This window comes from Neofelis nebulosa, chromosome 4, assembly GCF_028018385.1.
Source record: "Neofelis nebulosa isolate mNeoNeb1 chromosome 4, mNeoNeb1.pri, whole genome shotgun sequence".
Lineage (NCBI taxonomy): Eukaryota > Metazoa > Chordata > Mammalia > Carnivora > Felidae > Neofelis > Neofelis nebulosa.
Genome location: NC_080785.1, coordinates 58,081,311 through 58,107,166, shown reverse-complemented (window position 1 = coordinate 58,107,166; position 25,856 = coordinate 58,081,311). Strand labels below are relative to the sequence as shown.

At 34.8% G+C, this 25,856-nt stretch overlaps 1 protein-coding gene across 11 annotated transcripts in view; it reads left to right on the top strand.

Moving 5' to 3' along the window:
- The window catches only part of HDAC9 (histone deacetylase 9), a 938,649-nt gene that overhangs the window by 791,480 nt on the left and 121,313 nt on the right, over positions 1-25,856 (top strand). For all 11 annotated transcript variants that reach the window (XR_009260421.1, XM_058724883.1, XM_058724881.1 and 8 more), the window contains one exon: positions 4,997-5,115. Coding sequence is in view for 10 of the 11 variants with exons in the window: in XM_058724883.1 (XP_058580866.1) it covers positions 4,997-5,115 (119 nt within the window). In the remaining variant the exon portion in view is untranslated. The remainder of the gene's footprint in view (positions 1-4,996; positions 5,116-25,856) is intronic.

The window sequence follows — 25,856 nt, the reverse complement described above, 5'->3', positions numbered from 1 at the left end:
AATTAACACAGATCTTTCTCAGACTCTTCCAAAAATTCCTTTTACAAGACTAAGCATTATCCAGAAAAAACAGAAAAGCACACTTAAACAAATACTACAGGTAATATCCCTGATTACTATTGATGCAAAATGTTCAATGAAATACTACCAAACTGAATTCAGCAAAACATGAAAAAGGATCATTCACCATGATCAAGTGGGATTTATACCTAGAAAACAGGGATGGTTCAACACAGATAAATCAATCGATGTGATACATCACATTAACAGAATGAAAGAAAAGAACCATATGATTATATCAATAAATACAGAAAAAGCATTTATCAAAATTCAACATTGATTCATGATAAAAACTGAAAATTTCAGACAAAGAAGGAACATATATCAATACAGTGAAGTCCGTGTATGACAAGCCCTCACTCAGGTAACATTGTTGAAATGTTGCAAGCTTTTCATCTAACATCAGGAACAAAACAAGAGTGCCTACTTTCATCACTCCTATTCAAGATAGTACTAGAAGTTGTAGCTGGAACAATCAAGCAAAAAAGAAAAAAAAAGTATCGGAATTGTAAAGGAAGAAGTAAAATTGTCTCTCTTTGCAGATGACATGATTTTATATATAGAAAATCTGAAAGACAACCAAAAACTGTTAGATCTAATCAGTGAATTCAGTAACGTTGCAGGATAGAAAATTAACGTACAAAAATCACTAGCATTCTCTACACTAACAGTGAATTTTCTGAAAAAGAAATCAATCCCATTTACAATAGTATCAAAAATAATAATATATATACATTCAATGTAATCTCTATCAAGATTCAATGGCATTTTTACAAAGGTAGAAGAAACACTCCTAAAATTGATATAGAACCACAAAAGACCCCAAGTAGTCAAAGGAATCGAGCAAGAACAAAGCAGGAGGCATCACATTTCCTGATTTCAAGCTGTATTATAAAGCAAATTTATCAAAATAGTATGGTACTGGCACAAAAACAGAAAAATAGAACAATGGGACAGAATGCAGAACCCAGAAATAAATTCAAGCATTTACAGTCAACTAAAATTTGATAAAGGAGCCAAGAATACTCAGTGAAAAAAAGGCAGTCTCTTCCATAAGTGGTACTGTGATAAGTGGATATTCACACATAAAAGAATATATCACACATAAAAGAATGCATCACACATAAAAGAATATCTTATACCAGTCACAAAAATTAACTTGAAATGGATCAAAGACTTAAATGTAAGTCCTGAAACCATGAAACCCCTAGAGGAAAAACAGGAATAAGCCTTCTTAACATGAGCCCTGGTAACAGTTACTTGGATATGACACCTAAAGCACAAGCAACAAAATAAAAAGTAAATAAGTATGAGTACATCAAGCTTAAAAGCCTCTGCACAGTAAAAGAACCATCAACAAAATTAAAAAACAGCCTATGGAATGGGAAAAAATATTTGTAAGTCATATGTCTGATAAGGGGTTAATATCCAAAATATATAAAGAACTCATACAACTCAAAAGCAAAAATACAAACAACCCAATTTTTGAAAATGGTCCCAAAGGACCTGAATAGACATTTTCTGAAAAAAATATGCAAAATGCCAACAGGTACATGAAATGATGCTCAATATCACTAATCACTAGGGAAATGCAAATTAATACCCCATTGAGATATAACCTCAGGTCTGTTAGATGACCAGCATGAAAAAGACAAGAGATAAACGCTGGCTTTGGTGTGGAGAAAATGGAAACCTTATGCACTGTTGGTGGAATTGTATATTGGTGCAGCCACAATGGAAAACAGTATGGAGAATCCTCAAAAATTAAATATAGAACTACCGTATGATCTGCTTCCACTTCTGAGAATATATCCTAAGAAGATGAAAACACTAAATCAAAAAGAATGTGCACCCTCATTTTCAGAGCAGCATTGTTTATAATAGCCAACATATAGAAACTACCAAGCTTATGGAAGAATGGATAAAGAAATTATGGTATGTATATGGAATGGAATATTATTCAGCCATAAAAAGAGGAAATCCTACCATTTACAACAACGTGGATGGAACTTGAAGGTGTTATGCTAAATGAGTGATGTAAGTCAGAGAAAGACAAATACTTTATGATCTCACTTATATGTGGAATCTAAAAAACAAAAAAAAACAAGACAAACTCAGGAAAAGAAATCAGACTTGTGGTTATCAGAGGCAGAGTGTGGGGTCAAAGGTACAAAATTCTAGTTAGAAGATAAATAAGTAGGAGGGATGTAATGTACAACATGATGACTGTAGCTAACACTGCTGTATGATATACTGGAAAGAATTATGAAAGCTAATCCTGAGTTCTTATCATGAGGAGAATACTTCTTTCTTCTCCTTTTTATTTTATCTAGTTGAGAAGGATGTTGACTGAACATGTAGAGTTAATCATTTCAAAATACAGATAAGTCAAACCATTATGCTGGACACCTTAAACTAATACAGTTTTCTATGTCAATTACTTCTCAATAAGACAAAAAAAAAAAAGGAAAAAAAATCTCTTAGACTGTTCTTTGTATGTTGACTTCCTAAATGGGTTCTTTAAGTGTGTGATCTGACATTGTCAATTTTTCGTGTCTCTATTTTGGTTATTCTTTATGAGAGAACTTAGCAACTTTATCTTTTAAATAGTCTATTATATGTTTTGTTTGCTTTTTCTTCTTTTAGTAGCACTCACTTTTCATTTACTAGATGTACTGTTTTATGTCTTTGAGGATAATCCTAATTTTTGCAATTATAGTGTCTTCCCTGAATTTTCTCTGGTTTTCTGAGTTCTCTTTCTTTTGTTTGTTTGCATGTTAGTTTTGTTGTCTTTTATTCTGGAAATTTTCTTCAAACAATCCTTCATATTTGAGAAAAGGACACTGAAAAGATAAGTGGGAGCTCTGTATGTTGAGTGGGATTTTTGAGTAGGACATTCGCTATGGGAAGACTGAGGAAAAAACCTGATTGTTGGTCTGAGTGACTCTCAAGTGTCAGTTTCTCTAGGTATTTTCTCTTTGGTCAGTTTGTTTCTCTAGGAAAAGAGAAAAGTCTTTCTTTTTGTAGCTTCCACTGCAGAACTTACACTTATGTTTTAATTTTCCTCTCTGTAGATTGTATCCATGTCTGTCATATATTCAAATTATATTGGCAATCCTTGTCTCCTTTACCGTATTTGTCCTTCAAAAATATATACATATATATTTAATGTCCATATGTAGAGAGAAGCCCTTATGGAGAAGATAGTGAGCTGTGCCTTGAAGGATGTTTACCCTTCAGTCAATCTTACAACTGTAGATTGATGAGGGGGAAAACAAGAGGAGGGGGAGAAACTTTTCCCAGAGAGGGAAAGGAGATGGAAAATTGGTTACTATGATGCATGTGATTGGATGACAACTTTGTTTAATCATCTACCCCCATATTTTCCTAGGAGTACTGCTTGTTTGCCAAAGGAGTACATAGGATTAATCATACTCAGTTCCTTGATATAACACTCTTGATTCTTTGAGACCATTTATTCCAATATCCCAAATACATGTATCACATGGTATTTCATTCATATGAAAGTAGTGAATTGGTAATGTGTAACAATTTATGAAAATTATAATGTAAGTGTTGGCATTATTGGGAAGGAAAAGGATTGAAGGTATCACTCCTGATAATGTAGCTTTATTAGAGATTCTTAATGATATTGAAGAATAAAATAATGAAACTGTACATCATAAACAAAATTAGGTTTTCACTTAGTTTCACTGGTGGCCTAACTCAGATGTGAGTGGCTTTCCAATTGTTAGAAAGACTACCTGTGAAAGTCACTTACATGCACACTTATGAGTTTGAAGTATTAAACTTTCATACTTTTATAATAGTAGTGGAATTATGAAAAACATTTTATTCATTTATATCTCTAGGTAAATTTCAAATAATTATCTTTTATAACTTCAACAACTTCTTATTTAAAATTTTAAGTGTAGAACTAATATGTGGTCACTGTAAAACTAGAGATTGGCAAACAAAAAAATTAAAAGAATTCAATTTTGTCACTACTTAAGGTTAACAATTTTAATATTTAGTACAGTTATTTCTATCTACTAAACACACAGTAGAGACCTTACCAATTTTTAAATTTGCTATTGTGGGCAGTTTCCCCATATTATTAAGTAGTCTTTAAAAAATTGAATTTTAATAATGGAACATCAGTCTTGAATCCTACATTATTTTTTTATTCTATTTTATGAATCCTAGTAGCATCTATTGATCATTTTCTATCAAATCCAGCACTGAGGAAAAAGGGTTTAGGGTGTCCTGAGAAGGCTAAAGAGGTAAATGCTGAAGTGTCTGAGTAGGACCAGCAGGGGTTGCTGTCATGGATGAGGCTGCCACATTCCTGGTGTCTCTGACCTTAGACTCACTTAACATTATAGTCTGGATTCTATTAAAGGAATTTTGTGTTTTTCCTTTGCAGGAGTTACCCCCTACCATGACAAATATTTAAAAATGTTTTTTTTAAGTTGGAAAAGCAACTTTTTCTCAAAAGAAATTTATAGTTCAAATTTACACCAAGTTCTCACTAACTGGAGCAAGCCAGGTTTTCACTAAAGCTTCGACTTTCCTCTGTAAAACATTAGTCACTCCCTTGGAAGAAGCACTTTTTTTTATAGGCAGTGGGATAAAGCAGCCACAGATGTGCATGTAATATGATGGGCTTTAGAATGTACCTGTAAAGCTTTTTTTTTTTTTTTTTTTAATTTAGAGGAAAAAAGATGAAAGAAAAAGACTGAATTGGGATGCTAAAATAACAGTGATTCACTATTAAGGAAATGATAACTTTTTGATCTCTTCAAATGGTGTTTTCTTTTCCCCTTCTCTTTTATTCTTGGGAAGTTCTTGAGGTTGTGCCAAGTCGTTTTCATTGCACAATTTTTAAAGGTATTCACCATTCCCATGTGTAACTGGTTGCCTTTTTACTGTGTAGGACTGTAGTGACGCCTGTGGCCAAAGAGTTTGATCCAGACATGGTCCTAGTTTCCGCTGGATTTGATGCATTAGAGGGCCATGCCCCTCCTCTGGGGGGGTACAAGGTGACAGCAAAATGTGAGTATTATCTTTTAGGATTTTATGAAACGTTAAGTCATAATAGGTCTTTAAAATGGACAGCACCTTTTACTTGTGTCTAGTATGCTTAGGTAAGACTTTTAAAAATAATTTAGATCATGTTTACTGTTCTGTCAGATTCATCTCTCTGTAGATGTTTGCCTTTAAGACAAAGTTAAATAGTTTTCTTTGTTAGACTTGATGAGGCATTTCAGAACCTTTATGTTTTCCCAGAGTCCCGTTTTGCTACTTAAAGGCAGAAGTGATAGGACTTCTGTTTAAAATACATTAAAAGACTTGAAAGGTCATGAGTCTAGAAAAGCTACTGGGCTTTTTGCAAAGAGAATGGAAGTCACTGTTTTTATTCCATTGTACATGTGGTAAAAATTCGTGTTTCCTGATAATGCTATCTATGGTCTTGTGGGTTTGAATGCAAAAGGTATAGTTCCCCTTACTCAGCAGCTCTCTACAAGTGTATAGACAATGCTCAGGATCTCTACTGGTCTTCTTTTGTGTTGCACAGATTCACTTTTTGGCTGTGTTCCTTAGCATTTGCCATGTGTTCTACTACACACCAAATGAATAAATGAATTTTGTGTTAAACATTCATTTACATAATGTGACCTAATGGAATCTGGCTAGAAAGAGGCTTTCTTCAAGAACAATCCCCATGCTCTCTGAATGTGAAAATAAGGCATACATATAGTCCACACACACAAATGTATGCTGGCACTCTGGATATGTATAAAAAAAGAAGGAAAAAAAAGCAGAATTACACAAAGAATCGGATCGACTATTGTGTATTTTAATGGGGGTTGAAAACAAATAAAAGCAATCTAAGTAGTTTTTAAGTGTGAGAGATGAGTTTAGAGCAAGTGTGTTTTATTAATTTAAAAAGAACCAAAGAACCAGCACCATGCCAATCTTTGTTTTTAGTTGGCTTCTCATGTGAGAGAGTTTTCTGCACTCTAATTGTTCCAGTAACATTGTTAGGTAGTAGCTATATTTAACATCTATTATTTACCCAGGGTTTTTGGTGCCTTGTTGTCTATTGAAAACATATTGAAAGAGGCAACTCCACAAACACAAACAAAGTGTAATAATTCACAAGTTTGGTAAAATAGAATAGAGAGGTGTTTGGTTTTATCAGATGTCTTTATGATCCCTTTTCTTTCTTCATGAAATTCCACTGAAGTGTATCCTTCCACTGCAGATAGACCTCTTTAGCATCAAGACTGCTGAAGAGTTTAGTCTAAAAAAAAAAACAAAAGAGAGCTATACCCCAAGTTGAGATAAACCGAAACAATGGAAAACACATGGAGCAAAGACACAAATCTAGAAAAGGTGTTCCTTGCTATTAAATCCAAAAATCTCCCTTCAGAAGGAGGAATGTTTGTATTTGGGTCTTTCTTCCTGCCAAGGAGGCAAGTTGTAATGAGTCCATTTCTCGGCACTAGCTGCAAGGAACTAATCTTTTTGATTTCTCTTTTGTTCATTTTTTTGCCAAGTGAAGTTCAAATATCAAATATCATCTTGGAAGATATAATAGAAAGTAGTAGTAGTGTCATTTATTTTAGGCATAGATATAAGAAACATGGTTTCTACTTATTTTAGCTTCAGTGTAATGCACCAGGACCTTTATTATGTTGTGTTTCTTTATCCATTTTGGGGGAAGCTCTTCATTGCTTTCTGTGCCAGGACAACTTTGTCTATAATCTCTCCAGCCTTTTAACCCTCTTTATCTGTTTTCCCTTCTTATATCTTTTCTACTCAACATACCATATGTTTCCTTACAAGGTGACTTGTTTCCTAAGAAACATATACAGACATAAATTTTAACTGATTTATAATTGGCCCTCTCTTGAGTACATACAGTTTACTAAGGAAAAGATAGGCAATGAGGAAAGGATATACTAGAACTCAGAGATTGTAGTGGAACCTATCTAAAACATTCACATATTTCATAGGTGAGAAAACTATTTTACCATCTGAAATAATTAGGGTTAAAATCAAAGTGCTTACTCTGAATTTGTAGTTAGATAATATTGCATGAGGCTTTCACTGGCTTTTTTCCACTAAAGAGGACAGTGTTTCATAAAATGCTTGAGAATAGAGTACTTGGATGCATACTGCAGAGGCCATTTTGGTGCCCTAGACCCTTAATTCCACAAGCACAGTCTGTGATAGACACTGACTAGTCCCCAGATACTTAAATGAAAAATCACAGAGCATCACATCTGGGCAACTGTTTGTATGTGTCATCTCATACAGGCTTGAGTATGCCAGCTATATTTTCTAGAGATGCTGCCATAATTAGGTAGAGGTTAGGATTACCAGACAGCTGTATAGTTATTCCCCAAATAGCTCACCCCTGAGTCTCTTTGTTCTTTCTCTAACCACCTGGCAGATGCATTTATGTTGTTTTGATTTGAAAGTTCTCCACAGGTGATCAATATAGGTCCTTCATTGTCCTATGCCAGAAGTCATCCTCCATATGAGAGGAGTCCCTAAATGAGGCTAGAAATAGGCTAAAGCCTATAGTAAAAAGTAGGTAGAAATTACAGAAACAAATCCATCTCCTAATGTTTTCCACCTAAAGTCACCTCTGCCCCAAGTAGAATATCCAAGGATTTTAGAGAATGGTTTGGAAGATATTATTGTGTCAGAAATGCTAAAATTTTACTGTCACAGCACATTGAATAATCTTTTAAAATAGTTTTGTTTAATATCCCTGAACGTAAAAAGGTAAATTAAGTCAAAACAACTAGTGTTTTCATCTGTATTTGGATATCTAGTTAGCTGTCTGATTTTTTTAAAAAAGAATTGGTTGATACTATGACAAAAATTTCAGTTCAAACATAAAGGTGATTTAAATTAAAGCTGATTCTTGGCTAGTACTATTTTTCTTCCTTCTTTTCTCTTCTCATTTCTTTACGTATTAAATGTTCTCTACAACAAAATATTCATATTTGTGCTAAAGTTTTAAATTGTCTGTATTAGCTATTTAAAATCTATGCTATTGTTTCAATTAACCACCAGAATTAAGGCCTACATTGAAAAGAACAAGTATCTTTGTATCCTACCGTAAATATTACATCAAATTTTATCATGAAGTTCTAAGTGTATCTTTTTAAAATACTCTCATACAGGAGCTCTTGGGTGGCTCAGTCGGTTAAACTCTTAATATTGACTCAGGTCATGATCTCAAGGTTCATGAGGTGGAGCCCTGTATTGGGCTCCGTACTGACAGTGTGGAGACTGCTTGGGATTGTCTCTCTCCCTGTCTCTGCCCCACCTGTGCTCACTCTCTCTCTCTTGCGCTCTCTCAAAATAAATAAATAAACATTAAAAATTATTTAAAATACTATCATTCAGACCTAATACCTTTAGGTTACAGTTTAAGAAGGCTGGCATGACAATTAAGTGTCATGTTCCAACAATAAAATTAATTCACTAGATTGCAACACACCCTGGGTTTGTGATTTGTCAACATTAAAAAGAATAGTTTCTTCAGTTCAGATTAATTTACAACAAAATATATATTTTATTTCTTTTCAACATGTTTATATATTCTCTGTTTTCATTGCCTTCGCGTAGTGAACTATGTGTAAATTTCTTTCATTGTGTGAATAACAATTTTTCCTTTCTTTGGAATAATTCAGAAGTCATTGTGGGGGCACCTGGGTGGCTCAGTTGGTTAAGTGTCCAACTTTGGCTCAGGTCATAATCACATGGTTCATGACTTCAAGCCCCACGTTGGATTCTATACGGACAGCTCGGATCCTGGAGCTTGCTTTCTCTCCCTCTGTCTCTGCCCCTCCCCTGCTCACACTCTGTCTCTCTCAAAAATAAATAAACATTAAAGAAAAATTTTAAAAAGTCATTTTGAGATGATAGCCATGTCTGATAAAAAAAAATATATGTTCCTTTTACAAACAGAGCATTTTTATAGTTCTTTAGATAGTAACTATTTGCCTCAGCAAATAAATAAATGTTATTTTGATATGTAAAGCAAATAAATAAATGCTATTTTGACATGTAAAGAACATCTATTAGTTGGCGGGGGGCGGGGGTGGAGATCAAATAACATATCTTAGTCTTGAATTATCATCTTCTTTTTGATACAATGTTTTATCCTTTTTTGTGATCCTCTTACTCCTTTTATCCCACTGTGAATGTCTGCCTGGCAGGGAGAGAGCACTGTGGTGAAGCAGATACCTGTATAAATGAATTCATACTTAGCTTTGAGTTTTACCTGAGGAAGTATAAAAAATCCTTGATTAGCCAATCCTTCAAAAATAAGTCTCTAAGAAGTTGTGTGTTAAACCAGTCAACAAATAAGTGACAAGAAATAAACTTGTTAAGTATACGAGGCTATGTCAGTCTACTTCATCAGCTTATGATGGATGTATGTGCTTCATACCCCTGTGTCTACAGAATGTATGGTTCAAAATGTCCTCTGTCCACACATTTTATTTGTCCACAGAATCGAAAGCAGACTGAGCCAGAACTAAATATATTTTAGTGAATGTGAATTCTTGTCTTGTTCTCTTACCGATGATTCTACCCCTATCTTAACATGTCCATGGCTCTCCTCTGTCTCTAATTTTCTCCCCATTATCAAAACCTAGAAATAACTTGATCCCATTCACTTGCATGTTTTATTTACTACTTGATTATATATTTTTTAATTAAATTTATTTTTTACATTTTGTTTATTTTTGAGAGAGAGAGAGAGAGACAGAGCACAAGTGGGGGAGAGGCAGAGAGAGAGGGAGACACAGAATCCCAAGCAGGCTCTAGGCTCTGAGCTGTCAGCACAGAGCCCGATGCGGGGCTTGAACTCACAGACTGCGAGATCATGACCTGAGCTGAAGTCAGACACCCAACCAACTGAGCCACTCAGGCACCCCTGATTATGTATTTTTTTAATGAGAGGGTATTTCAGCTAATGTGATAGTTCTGTTTGGCAGTTGCATCTTTTATTATTATCTGTAATTGTGGAATCAATCCTTTATATTCTTATGGTGGAATTTCAGTCTGTAGCAAACAGGCATAGAGAAAAGGAGTGTCTGAAAGACACTAACCAAATGCCATTTCATGAAAGATGAACCTTAAGCCTGAACTGCTTCAGTTCTTTTATATTAGGGTGGAAACTGAGGGAATATTATGCATAACTAATTACTCAAAAGCATCCTCCCATCCAGCTACCATCAGATTAACCTCTGTTACACATTTCTGTGCTATTTCCCCAGAAGCTGGACCAGTGCCTGGCACATTTTCTAAATAATTTCCTTTTTTTTTTTTTTTTTTATGAGTAAAGCTAAATGAACTCATGATCTTTTAAGCAAGTCAGATGCTTTCTTCCAGTATATTTGATGCTACTTGAATTAGGATTTCATGGGGGTTTTTTGTTTGTTTGTTTTTTTGTTTGTTTTGCTGTTTTTTTGTTTGTAATTGCTGTCCCCCTATCACTGCCACTTCTTTCCAAGGCTTAGACGACATATTCATATTTCTTACAGTATTTTAACTAACACAAACCTGTGTTTCTGACAATGGTCACTTGTTCAACATTTCCCTTTAATAGAAATTGTGTTGAAAATAGTATAAATATTAATGGGGGAAGTCACAGTTTGCTTGTAGCAGTAGGCCTTGCACAAAAGCACTGAGTTCCAGCTGTTAATACCTACTAGAATCTAGATGGTTAAGATAACTCATTTCATCTCTGTTCAAAAAAGCAGGACAGTGGAAGAGTGAATTCTTCAAATAGCAAACCAGAAGTAAAGATGAAAAATTAAAGGAAAGTACAGAAGAGCTCATTCTGGTGTCAGAAGATCTATGTTCAAATCTCCACTTTGTCTCTCACTAATTTTGTAATCAAATTAGTTTCCTTTTATTTATTTTGAGAGAGAGGGAGGGAAAGAGAGAGAATCTCAGGGAGCAATGCAAGGCTTGAACTCATAAACCATGACATCATGACTTGAGCCCAAAACAAGAGTCAGACGCTTAACATACTGAGCCACTCAGATGCCTCTCAAATTAGTTTCCTAATCAGAAGCAAATATGGGAGAGTTAGAGAGACAATACTTATACCTACAGCATAAGGAATAAATTATTAAGTATTATGAGTTAATAGTTATGAGTTAATAGTTTTGAATTTTCTTGTTGATATCATTTCAACAAATATAAACATTCACCAAAAGTCTGGGTAGTTAGATGATGTATTTGAACACAAAATATACAACCCAAATGTTGTAGCTTGAACAATATTTGAGACTCTTACTTGAACAAAATGGAAAGAGAATAGCCAGAAGTCCTAGGAAACTGTGCAAGATTCTAGGTAAATAGTAGTGTATGGTCCATTCATTTGAAAGTCAGGTTGGTAAGAGAAGTGCCTACATCTCATTTCCATATCCATATGCATTCCTTTTTTGTAATAAATCTGGGGGTAATCGAATAAATGGCAATGCTTTTAAAAGAAAATAATGCATTATTATTTTGTGATGAGGATAACTTAGGCTATACCTGCCTAAAAGCTGGCAGTTTGTTTTGGTGTATTGAGGTGTACTTGGATTGTGACATTATTAATATACTCATCCAGAGTGAGTTATCCAGTGATGCATTTTTAGCAATTAAACTATCTGAAATACAGTTGAGAATCAGAAAATAAATAGCACTTCTGAAATGCAAAAATAGATGCAGAAAGCACATTTATAAAGGTATAGACCCACCTTCTTGTCCTTGCTAAGATTCTGCTTAACTTCTTACATATATAACTAGGGTACCTGATTGTCTATCTGATTTTACATCCTGCAGCAGATTTAAGGAGCCATTTGGAAGCAGAGGTAGATGAATGGATGACAGGTATATTTCTGTCTCTGAAGTTCTTAAATTTGGGTCCACAGACCTCCTAGGAGTCCATGGATAGAATTAATGGGGCTTATGAACTTGAATAAAAAAATTACATTATTATTTTTTAGTAAAACAGTTACTTGCCCCTTATTAGCTGTATGAATTTAGGAAGGTATTTGTTTTCATTATAAATGTAGGCAACAAACCATAACAATATGAGTAAAGCAGATGACTTTATCACCAATAGAAATGATAGCTATTTTCATATCACTTTATTGCTGTGTAGGTATTTCCAATAGTTACTTTCATCATTACTTGGAAGTGATGGTATATATCAGACCTGCTGCTCAATTGTTATTTGATGCACTAATATAGAATTGTATGTATTATGCCATGACTTTCCCCCATATTTTGGTAGCTATTTTCAGTATAATAATTGCCTTTGGTATCTGTGTACTTTATTTTATGCATTTAAAAACATTCTGAGAAGGGATCCATAGGCTTCACTTCAAATACACACATACCTGTATGCATGTACACATGCACACGCATGCACACACACACACACACACACACACACACACACATAATCTTTACTTAGAGACATCGTTTGTTTATATTTGCTAATTTGCTTCTCACATTATGCTTGGCATAGTTATTCTGTTATATAAAGTCCATGTCTGAAGCAAACCCTGAAAAAAATATTGAGTGTTCAGTTTTTCCAAGGATTTCTTGTCTGTAAAACAAACTTAAGATATGTCTCACATTGCAAAATCTTCATGTCTTGTACGTGGAAGTCACACAATTACTAAGCTTCATGTCAATAATCTGTAAATCATATGTCTTCTTTTTAGGAAGAATAAAGTAATGGAATCCAGGAATTCAGAAATTTTGTTTAAAATTATACACTCATTTTTAGATTTTTAAAAAAGTTTTGCATGATTTAAAAGATGAATAATAAAAAAGAATTATATAACAAACTCCTTATTTCCACCATTTAAAATTGGCAACAGCTAAATATTTTTATTATATTTGTTCCAAGTCTTTTGTTTGTAAAAGAAATAAAACTTGCAGATGAATGTGAGCTCCACATTAATCACTGACCCTATGTCCTATCCCCCTTCCCTTCTTAACCACTGTCATAATTTGTGTTCTTTCCAGCATACACACACACTACAATAATATTTTAGTGGGTATGTTTTTAAATTTACCATGTATAGCAAAAGGTAAGCATTATCATTCTGTTCATATAGTTTATGAAACTTGCTTTTTTTGCTTTAAAATAATTTTGATATACACTCATGAATATATATCTTTTTTTTCAAAAAGTATTTATTTTGAGAGAGAGAATGGGAGCAAGCAACTGGGGGAGGGAGGGAGGAGGGAGGGAGGGAGGGAGGGAGGGAGAGAGAGAGAGAGAGAGAGAGAGAAAGAGAAAGAGAAAGAGAAAGAGAAAGAGAAAGAGAAAGAGAAAGAGAAAGAGAAAGAGAAAGAGAAAGAGAAAGAGAAAGAGAAAGAGAAAGAGAAAGAGAAAGAGAAAGAGAAAGAGAAAGAGAAAGAGAAAGAGAAAGAGAAAGAGAAAGAAAGAGAATCTCATCCAGGCTCCACAGTCAGGGCAGAGCCCAGTGGGAGGCTCAACCTCACGAACCATGAGATCATGATCTGAGCTGAGAGATCAAGAGTTGGACACTCAACTGACTGAGCCACCCAGGTGCCACTGCGTATCTTTTAATTTCTGTGTATTAGGCATTTATGGACATATACCATCATGTATTTTGTCTATTCTCCCATTAATGGATCTTTAAGTTGTTTCCAGTTTTCATTATAAATAATGTTTAGGTGAATATCCTTTTACAAGTCTTCTTTTATCTGACATTGACTTTTTTAGTCAGGTTGGACATTTGTTTCTTCTTCAGTATATAGCACTTAGGGGTGCCTGACTGGCTCAACAGTAGAACAGGTGACTCTTGATTTGGGGGTCATGAGTTAAAGCTCCATTTTGGGCATAGAAATTAGTTAAAACAAACAAACAAACAAACAAACAAGTATATGGCAGTAAGTAACACTTAAAAACATGGAAGGAGATGAAGGAAAGAATTCCTTCTCCCTTCTTTACCTATTCCTTAAACCACAGTCCATATCCCTTGTTTTTTTACAAACACATAACCCAAACAACTAATCTTGCTTCTTTACCTTTTTACACTTTGTGTATCATACCCCTTTTTTCCAATTAAAAGTGGCAGAGAGGATGTTGTTGTGTACTAATATTCTTCAAGTCTAATATGAACTTAAGGGGAAAACATGGACTAGAAGTCATTTAATAGATAAATAAAGTATTATTTTCAGGTGTTTTCCAACAGTACTTTGGGAATTAAATTGAAATTGAAAAGACTTTCTACTCAAAGCTAACCCAGTTGACTATCCTATCAGTGACTATGGAGGGCACTATGACCCCGAGGTTGAAAGCCCAGTCTGGTCATCCAGTAGATGAGTCATAATCCTGGGCTGGCCTTAGAATGACCACAGGAATGTCACTCAAGTCTTGAAGATTGTTTTCTTTACTGGAAGGAGACATTAGTTTCATTTTGGCAGTGCTGTTAATAGATGATACAGTAATACCTGCTGGCCATCATTGAGTTTTCACTCTGTGGTACGTACTATACACACAACTTCTCTGCATTATCTCATTTCATTTTTATGATTAAGTGAGATAATATATATAAAGCATCCTTTTTTGTATTTTTGTATTATTCTTTGATCTTCTTACTACCTTGAAATCACTAAAAAGGGGGCGCCTGGGTGGCTCAGTCGGTTAAGCGGCCGACTTCGGCTCAGGTCACGATGTCGCGTTCCGTGAGTTCGAGCCCCGCGTCGGGCTCTGTGCTGACAGCTCAGAGCCTGGAGCCTGTTTCAGATTCTGTGTCTCCCTCTCTCTCTGCCCCTCCCCTGTTCATGCTCTGTCTCTCTCTGTCTCAAAAATAAATAAACGTTAAAAAAAATTAAAAAAAAAAAAGAAATCACTAAAACGGATTTAGTAGTCATTTACAATTCTAATTTTTTAAAAAAGTGACAGGAAAAAATAAGTGACTGTTTAAAATCATGAAGCTGAAGAATAGGAAAATCACAAGTTGATCTCATGTCTTTTAACTTCCAGCTTAACATATTTTCTACTTGGCTCAACAAGTTATTAAAGATATCCCAAATAAATTGGTAGAGCTTTTAATTGCCATAGAAATTTATTCTGAATTGCCAAAATACAGAAAATAAAAAGAAATTTCACCAACAATAAATTTATTTGAATACAATTTTCCAAGTCAAAAAAGTAGATGAAGGTTTTCAGATATATGGGAGCTTACCAGTTTGTAGATAGTATTTACTATTTTTCATGGAACATTCTGCCTAAGAATCAGTCAGGGACTTAGTCTTTGGCCCAAATTTCCCACATACCAGACTCCTTGTTGTACTCATGGCCAAGTACATGGCCCCCTGCAAAGACAGGGGAAAGTGGATTTACAGGAGATTTATATTCATAAATGTCCAATGCAACATAGTTCCTTGTAACAGTCAACATAAAGAAGCAACATAGCCAGTTAAGAAGGAAAAATGCCAGCATATTAAAAAAATAACATCAGTTTTAGAAATGATTTTATTTTGAAATGACAGCCAAAATTTTATTCAGTGAGTGCTTCATGTTTTACTATTACCCTGCCTTCATTTTCTCACTCAATTGCCTGTTTCCTTACACCACATGACAACTCAGATACCAAAATGTAGAAGAATATTTTCCATCTGTAGTGCTTAGTTACTGATGTCATGAAACAATCCTTAGGCTAGGATGACTACTATTTAGCTTTGAAGAGCAAAATTACTGTAACTCTTTTATAACTGGGGCCAGATCAACATTGCTTTTGAGAAGAAAATACATAAGCAGAGTTTTCCCTGAAAGAGGATTCCAGCTGCAACTGTAGAATAAAATGTGGACTGTATTTCATTGATACTAAGATGCACTGTTTCATAATATAGCATGTCTGAATTGGGATGCTTCTTACATTTGATGGCATTTCATTGTTAGATGAGCACTGGTTTTTTTTTTTTTATTTTTAATTTTCATAGTGGTATATAAAAAACATTCACAATTATTTTGTGCTATATTTGATGACATGTTAGATTTGACAAAATACAGGATTCTGCTCTTTGAGATGTTGTTTTAAAAATCCCAAAGGCCATACTAAAATTAAAGCTTAGATACCCATTTTATATTCCCTGTCTAGGCTTCCAGGGATTGAGTAGAGTTGTGAGAAAGTAAAAAAATAAAATAACAATATAAAACAAATGAACAAACAAAAAACATGATAAGGGAGAAATTTTTAGTGGATTCTCATCATGTGACTTTGCTTTTAGCTAAGACAAAAATTGTCCTTCCTTGGCCTGAAATCTCCATCTGACTCCTTATTTTGATGGTCACTCTAACTAAAACAATTGGTTTCCAGTTCATTTTACAAATCAAATCAATAGAAAATAGAAACTGTTAGTCAAACAATTTGTTAAGTAATGTCATAAGTCAGTACCAGTACTATGAGCGTATGGGCCAGTTATGTGACTGAGAATTATCTACTAATGTGTGCAGTGATGAAGTTATTAAAGAAATTATAAGGAATTAGTGTATACTTTTAACCTACAGGAAGTTTTTCTCACACTACTCATGAGCTGGAGACAGTCATGATGGTCTAGCACACTGGTTTCCAAACTGGGAAGCAGCAGCATCACCTGGTGGCCTTGTTAGGCTTGCTGAGCCTCGCTCCTAGAATATTTGATTCATTAGGTCTGAAATGGGGCCTGCAATGTGCATTTGTAAGTTCCCAGGTGATGCTAATATTTCTGGGCTGGGAGCCAAATTTTGAGACCTACTGGGCTAGTTATAGGAAGAAAAAACACAGGATTTGGATTTAGTTGATCTATAATTTGGGTCTAATTGGCTACCAATTCACTTTTCTGTGTCTTAATGCTCTTGTCTCTCAAACAGAAATGATACAGATTATATTGTTTGGGCTAAATATAGGGCTATTATTATGTATAATAAAATAAGGTAAAGGAATAAATGAAAAAATGCTTTCCAATATGTGACACTCTAAAGATAATGAGATATCAATGATGCTATGCCCATTAAATTTGGGGATAATTGTTTTCATACACCTGAGCTGTGTTCACATGTCAAATTACTTTTGCAATCTTATATGGAAATAAATACTAGTATTTAGTTACTTTGAAATGTTTAACATTTAAGTACTTTTTAAAATGTTTATTTACTTATTTTGACAGAGAATGTATGTGCATGCCTGGGCTGGGGAGACGGGGAGAGAGAATTTCAGGCAGGCTCCACACTGTCAGCACAGAGCCCAAAGCACCACAATTACTCTTATTAACATCTATCGCTATACATAGTTACAGTTTTTTTTTCTTGAGAACTTTTAAGATCTATTCTCTTGGCAACTCTCAAATATACAATGCAGTGTAATTAACTTTAGTCACTATGCCATACAACACATCCAGGTCTTGTTCAGTTTATAACTGAAATTTTTTACCTTGTGACTACATGTATGCATTTAACCCACCACCACCCCTACCTTTAGCAACCACCAATCTGTTCTCTGTATCTATGAGTTATTTTGTTGCTGTTGTTTTCTGTAAGGAGATGGACAGAATTCCACATATCTCCTCCTTTCCCTGACTCCTTTCAAACAGAATCCCCAAGCTTGTCTCATGGGATTCTGGAGTTCATGGGACAGATAAGTCATTGGGAATTGCAGTGATTGTCTTCTTACCAGGTCTGACGAATCCAGAGAGCTGTAGATAATTAGCCTCCTCTGCCCAATGTTTTTCTCAAGTAGTTTCAGATCAAGAGTCTCTTCCAAGGAATTCCCCTTATCTCTTTAACCAAGTAATCTAATTGTCACTCAGTAGAGTGCCATAAACTCTACCAGATCCCTTGGTGGAAAGAACTCTGTAGGCAGGAGTTTTCTCTTAATCTCAGAATGTGAAACATTTTAAATCAAACAATATGAAAAGTGACAAGACAAATATGAATAATTTTCTTCCAAGTTGTTTTCAAATGCAATACTTCTTTAAAGAAATTTCCTTATCCCATCTCCCTCTTTTACCCTATCACCAAATCTCAATACCAACTTCTGCATAAGAAATGGTGTGGCTCTAATCAGATTATTTTGAACCATTTTAACTTATTTTATGTTATAATAAGTAAAACCTTATTTTTCAAAGATTATTTACATTTAGTTAAATTCAATTTAATAAATTTAATTTAATAACTTAAATTTAATATTTAAATTTTCAAAAATAGAAATAACTTTAGTATTTTAACCATTTTTCCAGGAATGATTAAATGCATATATATATTTAATAAGCTATAAGCATTTAATCTATTGTAAACACATTACATTTACTTTGTAAATCTTTGTAACAATACTGTAAGATAAACAATATTGCTATGTTTCCCGTTTTACAGATGAAGAAACTAAAGCATAAAAAAAGATAATGGCCTGATTATATATATATATATATATATATATATATATATATATATGTGTGTGTGTGTATGTATATATGTATGTGTGTATATATATATATATATATGTACATAAAGTATGTATGTATGTATGTAAAGTATAGATAAGGTCTTTATTCCCTGCTGTTTTCCTTTTTTCTCTGATTTGGTAGCGTTTATCCATAAACTGGAGAAACTACCTATTTCAGAAATTATTTTTACCAAATCATTGACCATCTATGGCAGATAACCTGTATGCTTACTGTTCCTTCCTGGAACTACAATACAATCTGAAAAAGGATAGATAGGTGGAGCTGGTGATGAAAGACAAAAGTAAGGCCAGAGGGACCCCTTAGCCTAAAGTAGTGTACTGAGGGTTTATTTGGCTAACCCTTACTTAATTCCACCAGTGTAGGATATTTTGGTGAGTCTATCTGAGCTGGGTTTCATAACATATACTTGTGCACTATATAAAATCCAGTCTTCTCATTTAGAATTGCTTATCTCAAAATTGGAAGAGTTGCTAGATACATTCATTTATTTGCAGTTTCTTTGGAGCTACTATAAACAATTTTCTCAGATGCTGTTTCTGGTCAAAGGTTTCTCCCCATAGCACTGTCCTTATGCACAATATTGCCTTTCTGTTTAGGGTAATCATCTAAACAAGAGTCCTTCTGTAAGAGTCCCTAAAATCACTTTATTGTCCAAGTAGCCAGTAGAGGGAATCATTTATTAAATGTAGCTAATTTCAGTAACTGACAGGCACATGAAGAACCCAAAGAAAACAGAAGAGTGTCAAGCTACTTGGGATAGTTCCAGGAAGGTCATCTACTTTAAGAGCTGCATTTTATTAAGGATTGTGATGGTTATTGGAACTATTCCTGTTGTTTTACTCAGTAGTCTCAGGGGGACTATTTGGCACTAGGGTGCAAAATGAGATCAGCAATTAGGAAAAGACACCACTGCAGGCATTTTAAGAGTAAATCATTGAGTACCAGACTTAATAACTAGTAAGTGCCAGGCCAAAGTAATAGCCTAAGGTTTTTGGAGAATCCGGCTTCTTATTCTTTCCAGTGTGCTTGCTGCTGTGGCTCATTGTGTGACCGCCTTCAGAGGCAGTGTCTGGGTATTTGGCAAGATTCAATTGCAGTCAATTCTTGATTTCCATAAAATAGATCATCCAAAGCTTTTGAAGTTTTATCATCTGGAAGCTAAAAATGCTTACACTAACCACATTTATTTATCTAGGGCCAGCCCTAGAGCCACCTTCCACATGGCTCAGAGGCATTGGCATTGTAACAGCCTGTCAGGTCTCTGTGTGAATGGATGTGTTCCCTTTGGTGGCAGAGGAGAGCACTTCCACTGATTGGTTTGATGATTGTCACGTTGGAGAAGAAAAAACTTGAAGAGCAGAATGTTAAGTAACTGCTTATTTGCAATCTAAGCCACACTTCCCACCTCCAATTTTCCTAGGTGTGATTATTCCCACTTTCATATAACAAGAAAAGAATGGAAAAGGAGTGAAGGGTCAGGATAAGAATTAGAGTAGTGTGTTAGAAAGTACATTAGCTAGGAAGTAGGAGACTTTGTTCTAATCCTGATTGAGACAATAAACGTCAGTTTAAAAAGTTGATGTCCCTAGTCCTCACCTGTAAAATGAAACATTTGAACCAATGACCAATAGAATGGTTTAAAATTCGGTCTTAGAATAGTGAGAGCTATAAGCATTTAATAAATCTATTGTAAGCAGATTACATTCACTTTTTAAATCTTTGTAACAATACCGTAAAATAATACTGCTATGATTTCCATTTTACAGATGAAGAAACTAAAGCATAAAAAATATAATGGCCTGATTATGAAAGAGCTACAGCTGAAATTCACAGGTGGTCTAGTTTCAGAGCTGATAAAAATGTATTTTTCTTTCTATATTTGTATCAGAAATTGACCTTGAAAGCAAGGAGAGACAAGGACCAGAACATATTTAGAACTTGAATCATCATAGGGATCCAAGTTTATTAAGTTCACTCATTTGGCTGAAATAGCTAAATTTCTTACCTTTTATGCTATTTCCATTCTTATTCCTTCTCTCCTAGAAGGTCATTTTTGTATATTGAGAGCATAAAACTCTGTACCATGAAGATTTGGGCCCTGCCCTGTAAAGACAGAAAGAAACTCTGGCCCCTGTGTACCTATTTTCTCATCATGCTTTATGAAAAGATAAAGGGGCAATACAAAGTAGGAAAAGGAGATTGATTGCACAGAAACAAACTTAGAGGGCCCAGGAAGGTGTACTTGATTTTGTCCCAGACGTGCAATGCTATTAAATCTTCCTTATAGAAGACTGATGAAACTTCTTTCCTGATAGAGAGATGAGATTTATATTCTAAAGGTAATTACTACTGAGTTTAAGGAGCATAAGTTTATGTCCCATGTTTGTTTGTTTGTTTGTTTGTTTGTTTCTCCCTGGCTGCTACTTGATGCTTCTTATATTTGGCTTTTCTTCTGGAGCTGAGTGTTGAGAACCTACATGGGGTTTCAAGTAGGCAAAAGGACTGAAGAAAATAAAAAAGGAAATCTAAGTAATTTTGTCATTAAGGCAGTGACTTTCGACAGAGACAGGCGTATACCTCCATATCTAGGGCTCTCCTACAACATTTTTGCCCTTTTCACACTGATAGCAATAGTACTATCAGAAAGGAGAAAGAGATGCAGGCTCTAAATAGCTAGTAATTATCTGCAAAACCAAGTCACTTACTCAGTGTAACCACCTGAGTTGTGCAATTTGTTCTTCGCACAAAGGTGAGTGGGAGCTAACGTGTACCCTCTGCTACCATCATCAATCAAATACCATGGCCTGGGTCAATGTTTAACCAGGGAAATGAAACCAGAAAGAAAAGGTGCTTAATTCATTCAACAGATACAGAGTGGATACCTACTATGGGTCTGATGATGTTCTAAGTACTGGGGTTACATCAGTCTAAACAAGTCAAAACTCCCTATTCTAATGCAGCTTATATATCCAATAGCTGGCAGCTGCCACGTTGGACAGCACTTATGTAGACCATTTGCATCATCATAGAAAGTCTTGTGAAGAGCATTTTCTAGTGGTTAAAGATGAAACAAAATAAGTAAACTTGTAGTACATTAAGATTTTGTATGCTATGAATAAAATTAAAGTAGGGAAAGGATCAGGTTATGCTTGGAGAAAAGAGATTTTCAATTTTAAAAAGGATCATCAGAGATGGCTTTACTCATAAATGACATCTGCATGAAGACCAGAAGGTGATGAGGGAGCACGGCTGTGAGACCTACATAGATCTCACATTCCTACACATGAAAACAAGGCAAAGGCCCTGAGACAGAGGTTCCTTGGAGTGCTCAGGCAACAAGGGAGGCAGTGACTGAAGTGGGATGATGAAGGAAGAAGGAAAGTGGAAGAGGTGAGGAGGGGTTTTGTTCTGGTTTATTTTAAAGGTAAGTGAATTGGATTTGCTGACAGATGGGATCTGGGGGAGGGGTGGGGAGTAAAGGATAACTCTAAGGTCTTGGGTCCGTGTACTAGATAGGATGGAGTCGATATTAACTGAAAGGGAGAAGATTGTGGAAGGATATTAACTGAAATGGGGAAGGATGATCAGGTGTTCAGCTCTGTACACATGAGATTTGAAGTGTTTCTTAGACATTTGAATGTAGCTATCCGGAAAGCAATTGGATATATGTGTTTTCAGTCTGGGATAGAAGTCAGAGCTAAAGATAGAAAAGTAATTGTTATCTGCATGTAGGTGTTATTTAAAACCATGAGACCAGGTGGGAATCACCTGGGGGGGGGGGGCGTGCAGGTGTAGGTAGAGAGGAGATCTAAAGACTGAGACTTGGACTGCTCCAACATTATGTCATCAGAGTCCTAAGGAGGTGTCACACGAGGAGTGGCTGATTGTCACTAGCAGAGCATGGTGTCCTGGAATCCAATTGAAGCAAATGGTTCAAAGACGAGAGCATTATCAGCTGTATCAAATGTTGTTGATGAGGCAAGTAAGATAACACTGGCTATTAAACTCAGTAACACAGAGGCCACTGCTGACCTTGTCAATAAAGGATTTGGTGAGTTAAAAGCCTGATTAGAGGAGAAAGTTGGAGGAGAGGAACTGACTTCTGAGACCATTCATCTTTTGAGGGATTTTACTTTAAAGGGATTAGAGAAATGGAACAATAGGTGGGAAGAGGAGAGTAAATTAGCATTTAAAAAATATTAGTAAAATAATAGCATACTTATGTGATGCTGGGAATGATTTGGTAAAAAGCAAAATCTTGATGCTGTTGTAGAGACAGGGAAGAATTATTTTCTGGAGAAATGCCCTTGAATATATGAAGGGGATGAGATCTAGTCCACTAATGGAAGGTTTGACCTTAGATACATGGACAATTTGTCCACAGTAACTGAAGGAAAAGCAGAACACATGGGTCCAGATGCTGGCAGGTGTGTGAATGTAGTGGTAGAAGATTTATCAAGTATGCTTCTCATTGACTTCTTTAGTGAAATAGGAACCGAGGATATCACTCAGAATGGGAAGGACATTTTGGAGGTTTGAAAACCAAAGAGAATATATGCATAAATAGCTAGGTGAGCAAAAAAGGGAATCTGGTAGGAGGTTGCATGGAGCAATGTTAAGGACCCACATAAGTTTCATGGTCTTCATTTGAAGTGAGACAAGTCAGCATAACTGTGTTATTTTCACCAGCTGCATTGAACAGTAGAGTTTAACTGAGATTAAATTAAAGTGAAAGAGGCAAGGAAGTGATTATCTGATGTGGTATGCATTTCCATTTAGCTAAAGGAAAGAAATGAAAAACGTTAAGAGTATAAGAATGAAAAATTGATTGGATCAATGAATGGCAGATCCCAAAACTATTGCAATTGGAGAGGTAGCGGGAGTAAACTGAAAAGATAGGAGATGATAAAAAAGGAGAATGCTTGGAATTGATATTGTAGAAGGATTCTACTTAGGGCTGATTAAAGAGACCAGGGCATGGCCATAAGAGAGAATCACTAAATCCTATTCTAAAAATCATTTCACAAAGGGAATCACTTTAAATTTTAATTAGGTCAGTGTATATTTTCTCTGAATTAGAGTGTTATCTTTTTATGAAAGAAGAAAAGTTTTGATAAGATGAAATCAGTTTATGCTTAAATTTAAAATTCAAAAATAATAGGGTGGCATATTACCGTCAAATAACATCAGATAGATCTCTTTGGCCCATTCTCATATGAACCTAGACAGTGTTCCATTGGGGGTTGCATTTGATCACAAGTTTGAGCTTCTTGTTCCACGCAACTTCCAAGAGTTTACATGAAGAGTGTAGGAACTTCATATATAAGCCTAGTACCAATAAGCCTTATTTAATGCTTACTCAGCCACTTTCTTATGAATGTATTTCCCAAAGAGAGGTGTGACAGTGTCTTAGTATGGATCTATGTTACTTGACTATATACAACCAAAAAGAAACTATTGGTCTATTTCTGTAATGAGGGAAATCTCAAAAAAGAGCAGGTACATGTTTCATTAATGTCAAAGGGAAAGAATCAAGAAGATACTTTGTCTAATTAGTAGGAAATTCTAAGTGTTATTTATGATAAAAGGAAATCTTGGATGAGATAAAATCAGTTGATGATTAAGTTCAACTTTTTTTTCCATGAGAGCTTTATATATGTTTTGAAAATAAATGAACAAATACTTAAGTTTATTCTTGAGGTGTAAATATGGAAATATTTCTGCCTACTGATCTTGCAGTCAATGCAAAAAAACAAAAACAAAACAAACAAAAAACCAAGCAAACAAGCAAACAAAACCCACAAAGTAGAACATGGACAGTTGCTTACTTTAAGACCTAACAATAATATGCACATTTTCTTTAACTTTACAAAGACTTTGATAAAATCCTCTGGTCAGGCAGCATTCATTCACCATTGCCTTTAAAAGTAGAAGGTAGAAACTTATCTTCATTAAGTGATACTGAATGTCTGACACCACATAACTAACCAGAGAATTCAGTAGCTTAGGGTCCATGGGATGCCTCAAGTTCAAAGGGAATAGAGACATCCTGTTTGGTGTTGTATTTCACTCATGCTGTTAAAACTGCCCAGATCCCCTTAAGTGTTTTCTTTTTCATTCTTGAGCATGGTCTTCTTTGGTTCTCATGAGTAACACAAAGCGTAATAAAAGTCAATGTCATACCAAATAATTTTCACAATGTATCATAAGATTTTATTTTTTAGATAGAAAGGTCTTTTCTTTTGTACAAAAAGTCATTTTGTTAATGATGGTGAAAACAGGTCATGCGGTCACTCTTCAGGACCTGTGGCTTGTTAGAGAAGAAAGAACATTGCTTCAGAGTCAACAATTCTGACTCAGTACCTTCAAAGTGCAGATTCTATTACTGAAACATTTAGTAAAAAGATCTCTATTGGGAAACATTGAAAGTAGATAAATTAAGCAAACTCGCCCAATGAGAAAAAGTCATTCTCAATTTCTGAGACCACAAGCATGAACAAAGAAAACTTTGTATTTAAAGATATTCTAAGATTCTCAAAGTTATTCTAAAAGATTTAGCAACATGTATTCATTCAGAAAATGGAAATGTTGGGGTCCCTGGCTAGCTCAGCGGATAGAGTATGCTACTCTTGATCTCTGGGTTGTGAGTTCAAGCCCCACATTGGGTGTAGAGCTTACTTAAAAAAAAAAAAAAAAAAGAAAGAAAGAAAAAGAAAAAAAATAAATAAAATGCAGATGCTAATTTTTTTCTAGTGTAAAATCATGGCCTGTAACTTCTTTGAATGTCTCGAAGCTTGTTTTCACTAATATTTACTAGTTTTAAATCTTAAATCATAGAAAAAATTCTGACTGAACAAAATCTGGTATGACTGAAATTTTCAGAAATAGCTTTAGTGGTAGTTTTGTACATACTTATTTATAACAGAGAGTGATAAATAAATATGAAAATATAAGTTTTATATATTAGCTATATATTGAAATTTGGCTGCTATTTGGGGGAAAAGTAATAAGGTCTCTCAAATAATTGTTTACTGAGTAATTTCTGAAATCTGAACAATGCTTAAAGACTTGGGAGATTTCATGGTTTCTCAAGACCCTAGGACTTTTTGTATTTTCTATTTTTCTTAGAATATATGTATAAGAGAATAGATAAATATCACGTGATTCCTGAAATCTAGTGTTATAATTTACCACAAATTATTTAAAGAATGTTGTGATGGCTTCTGATACCTTCTGCTAAATTCTGCAGAATATCAAATATCAAATTTGTAGTTGAT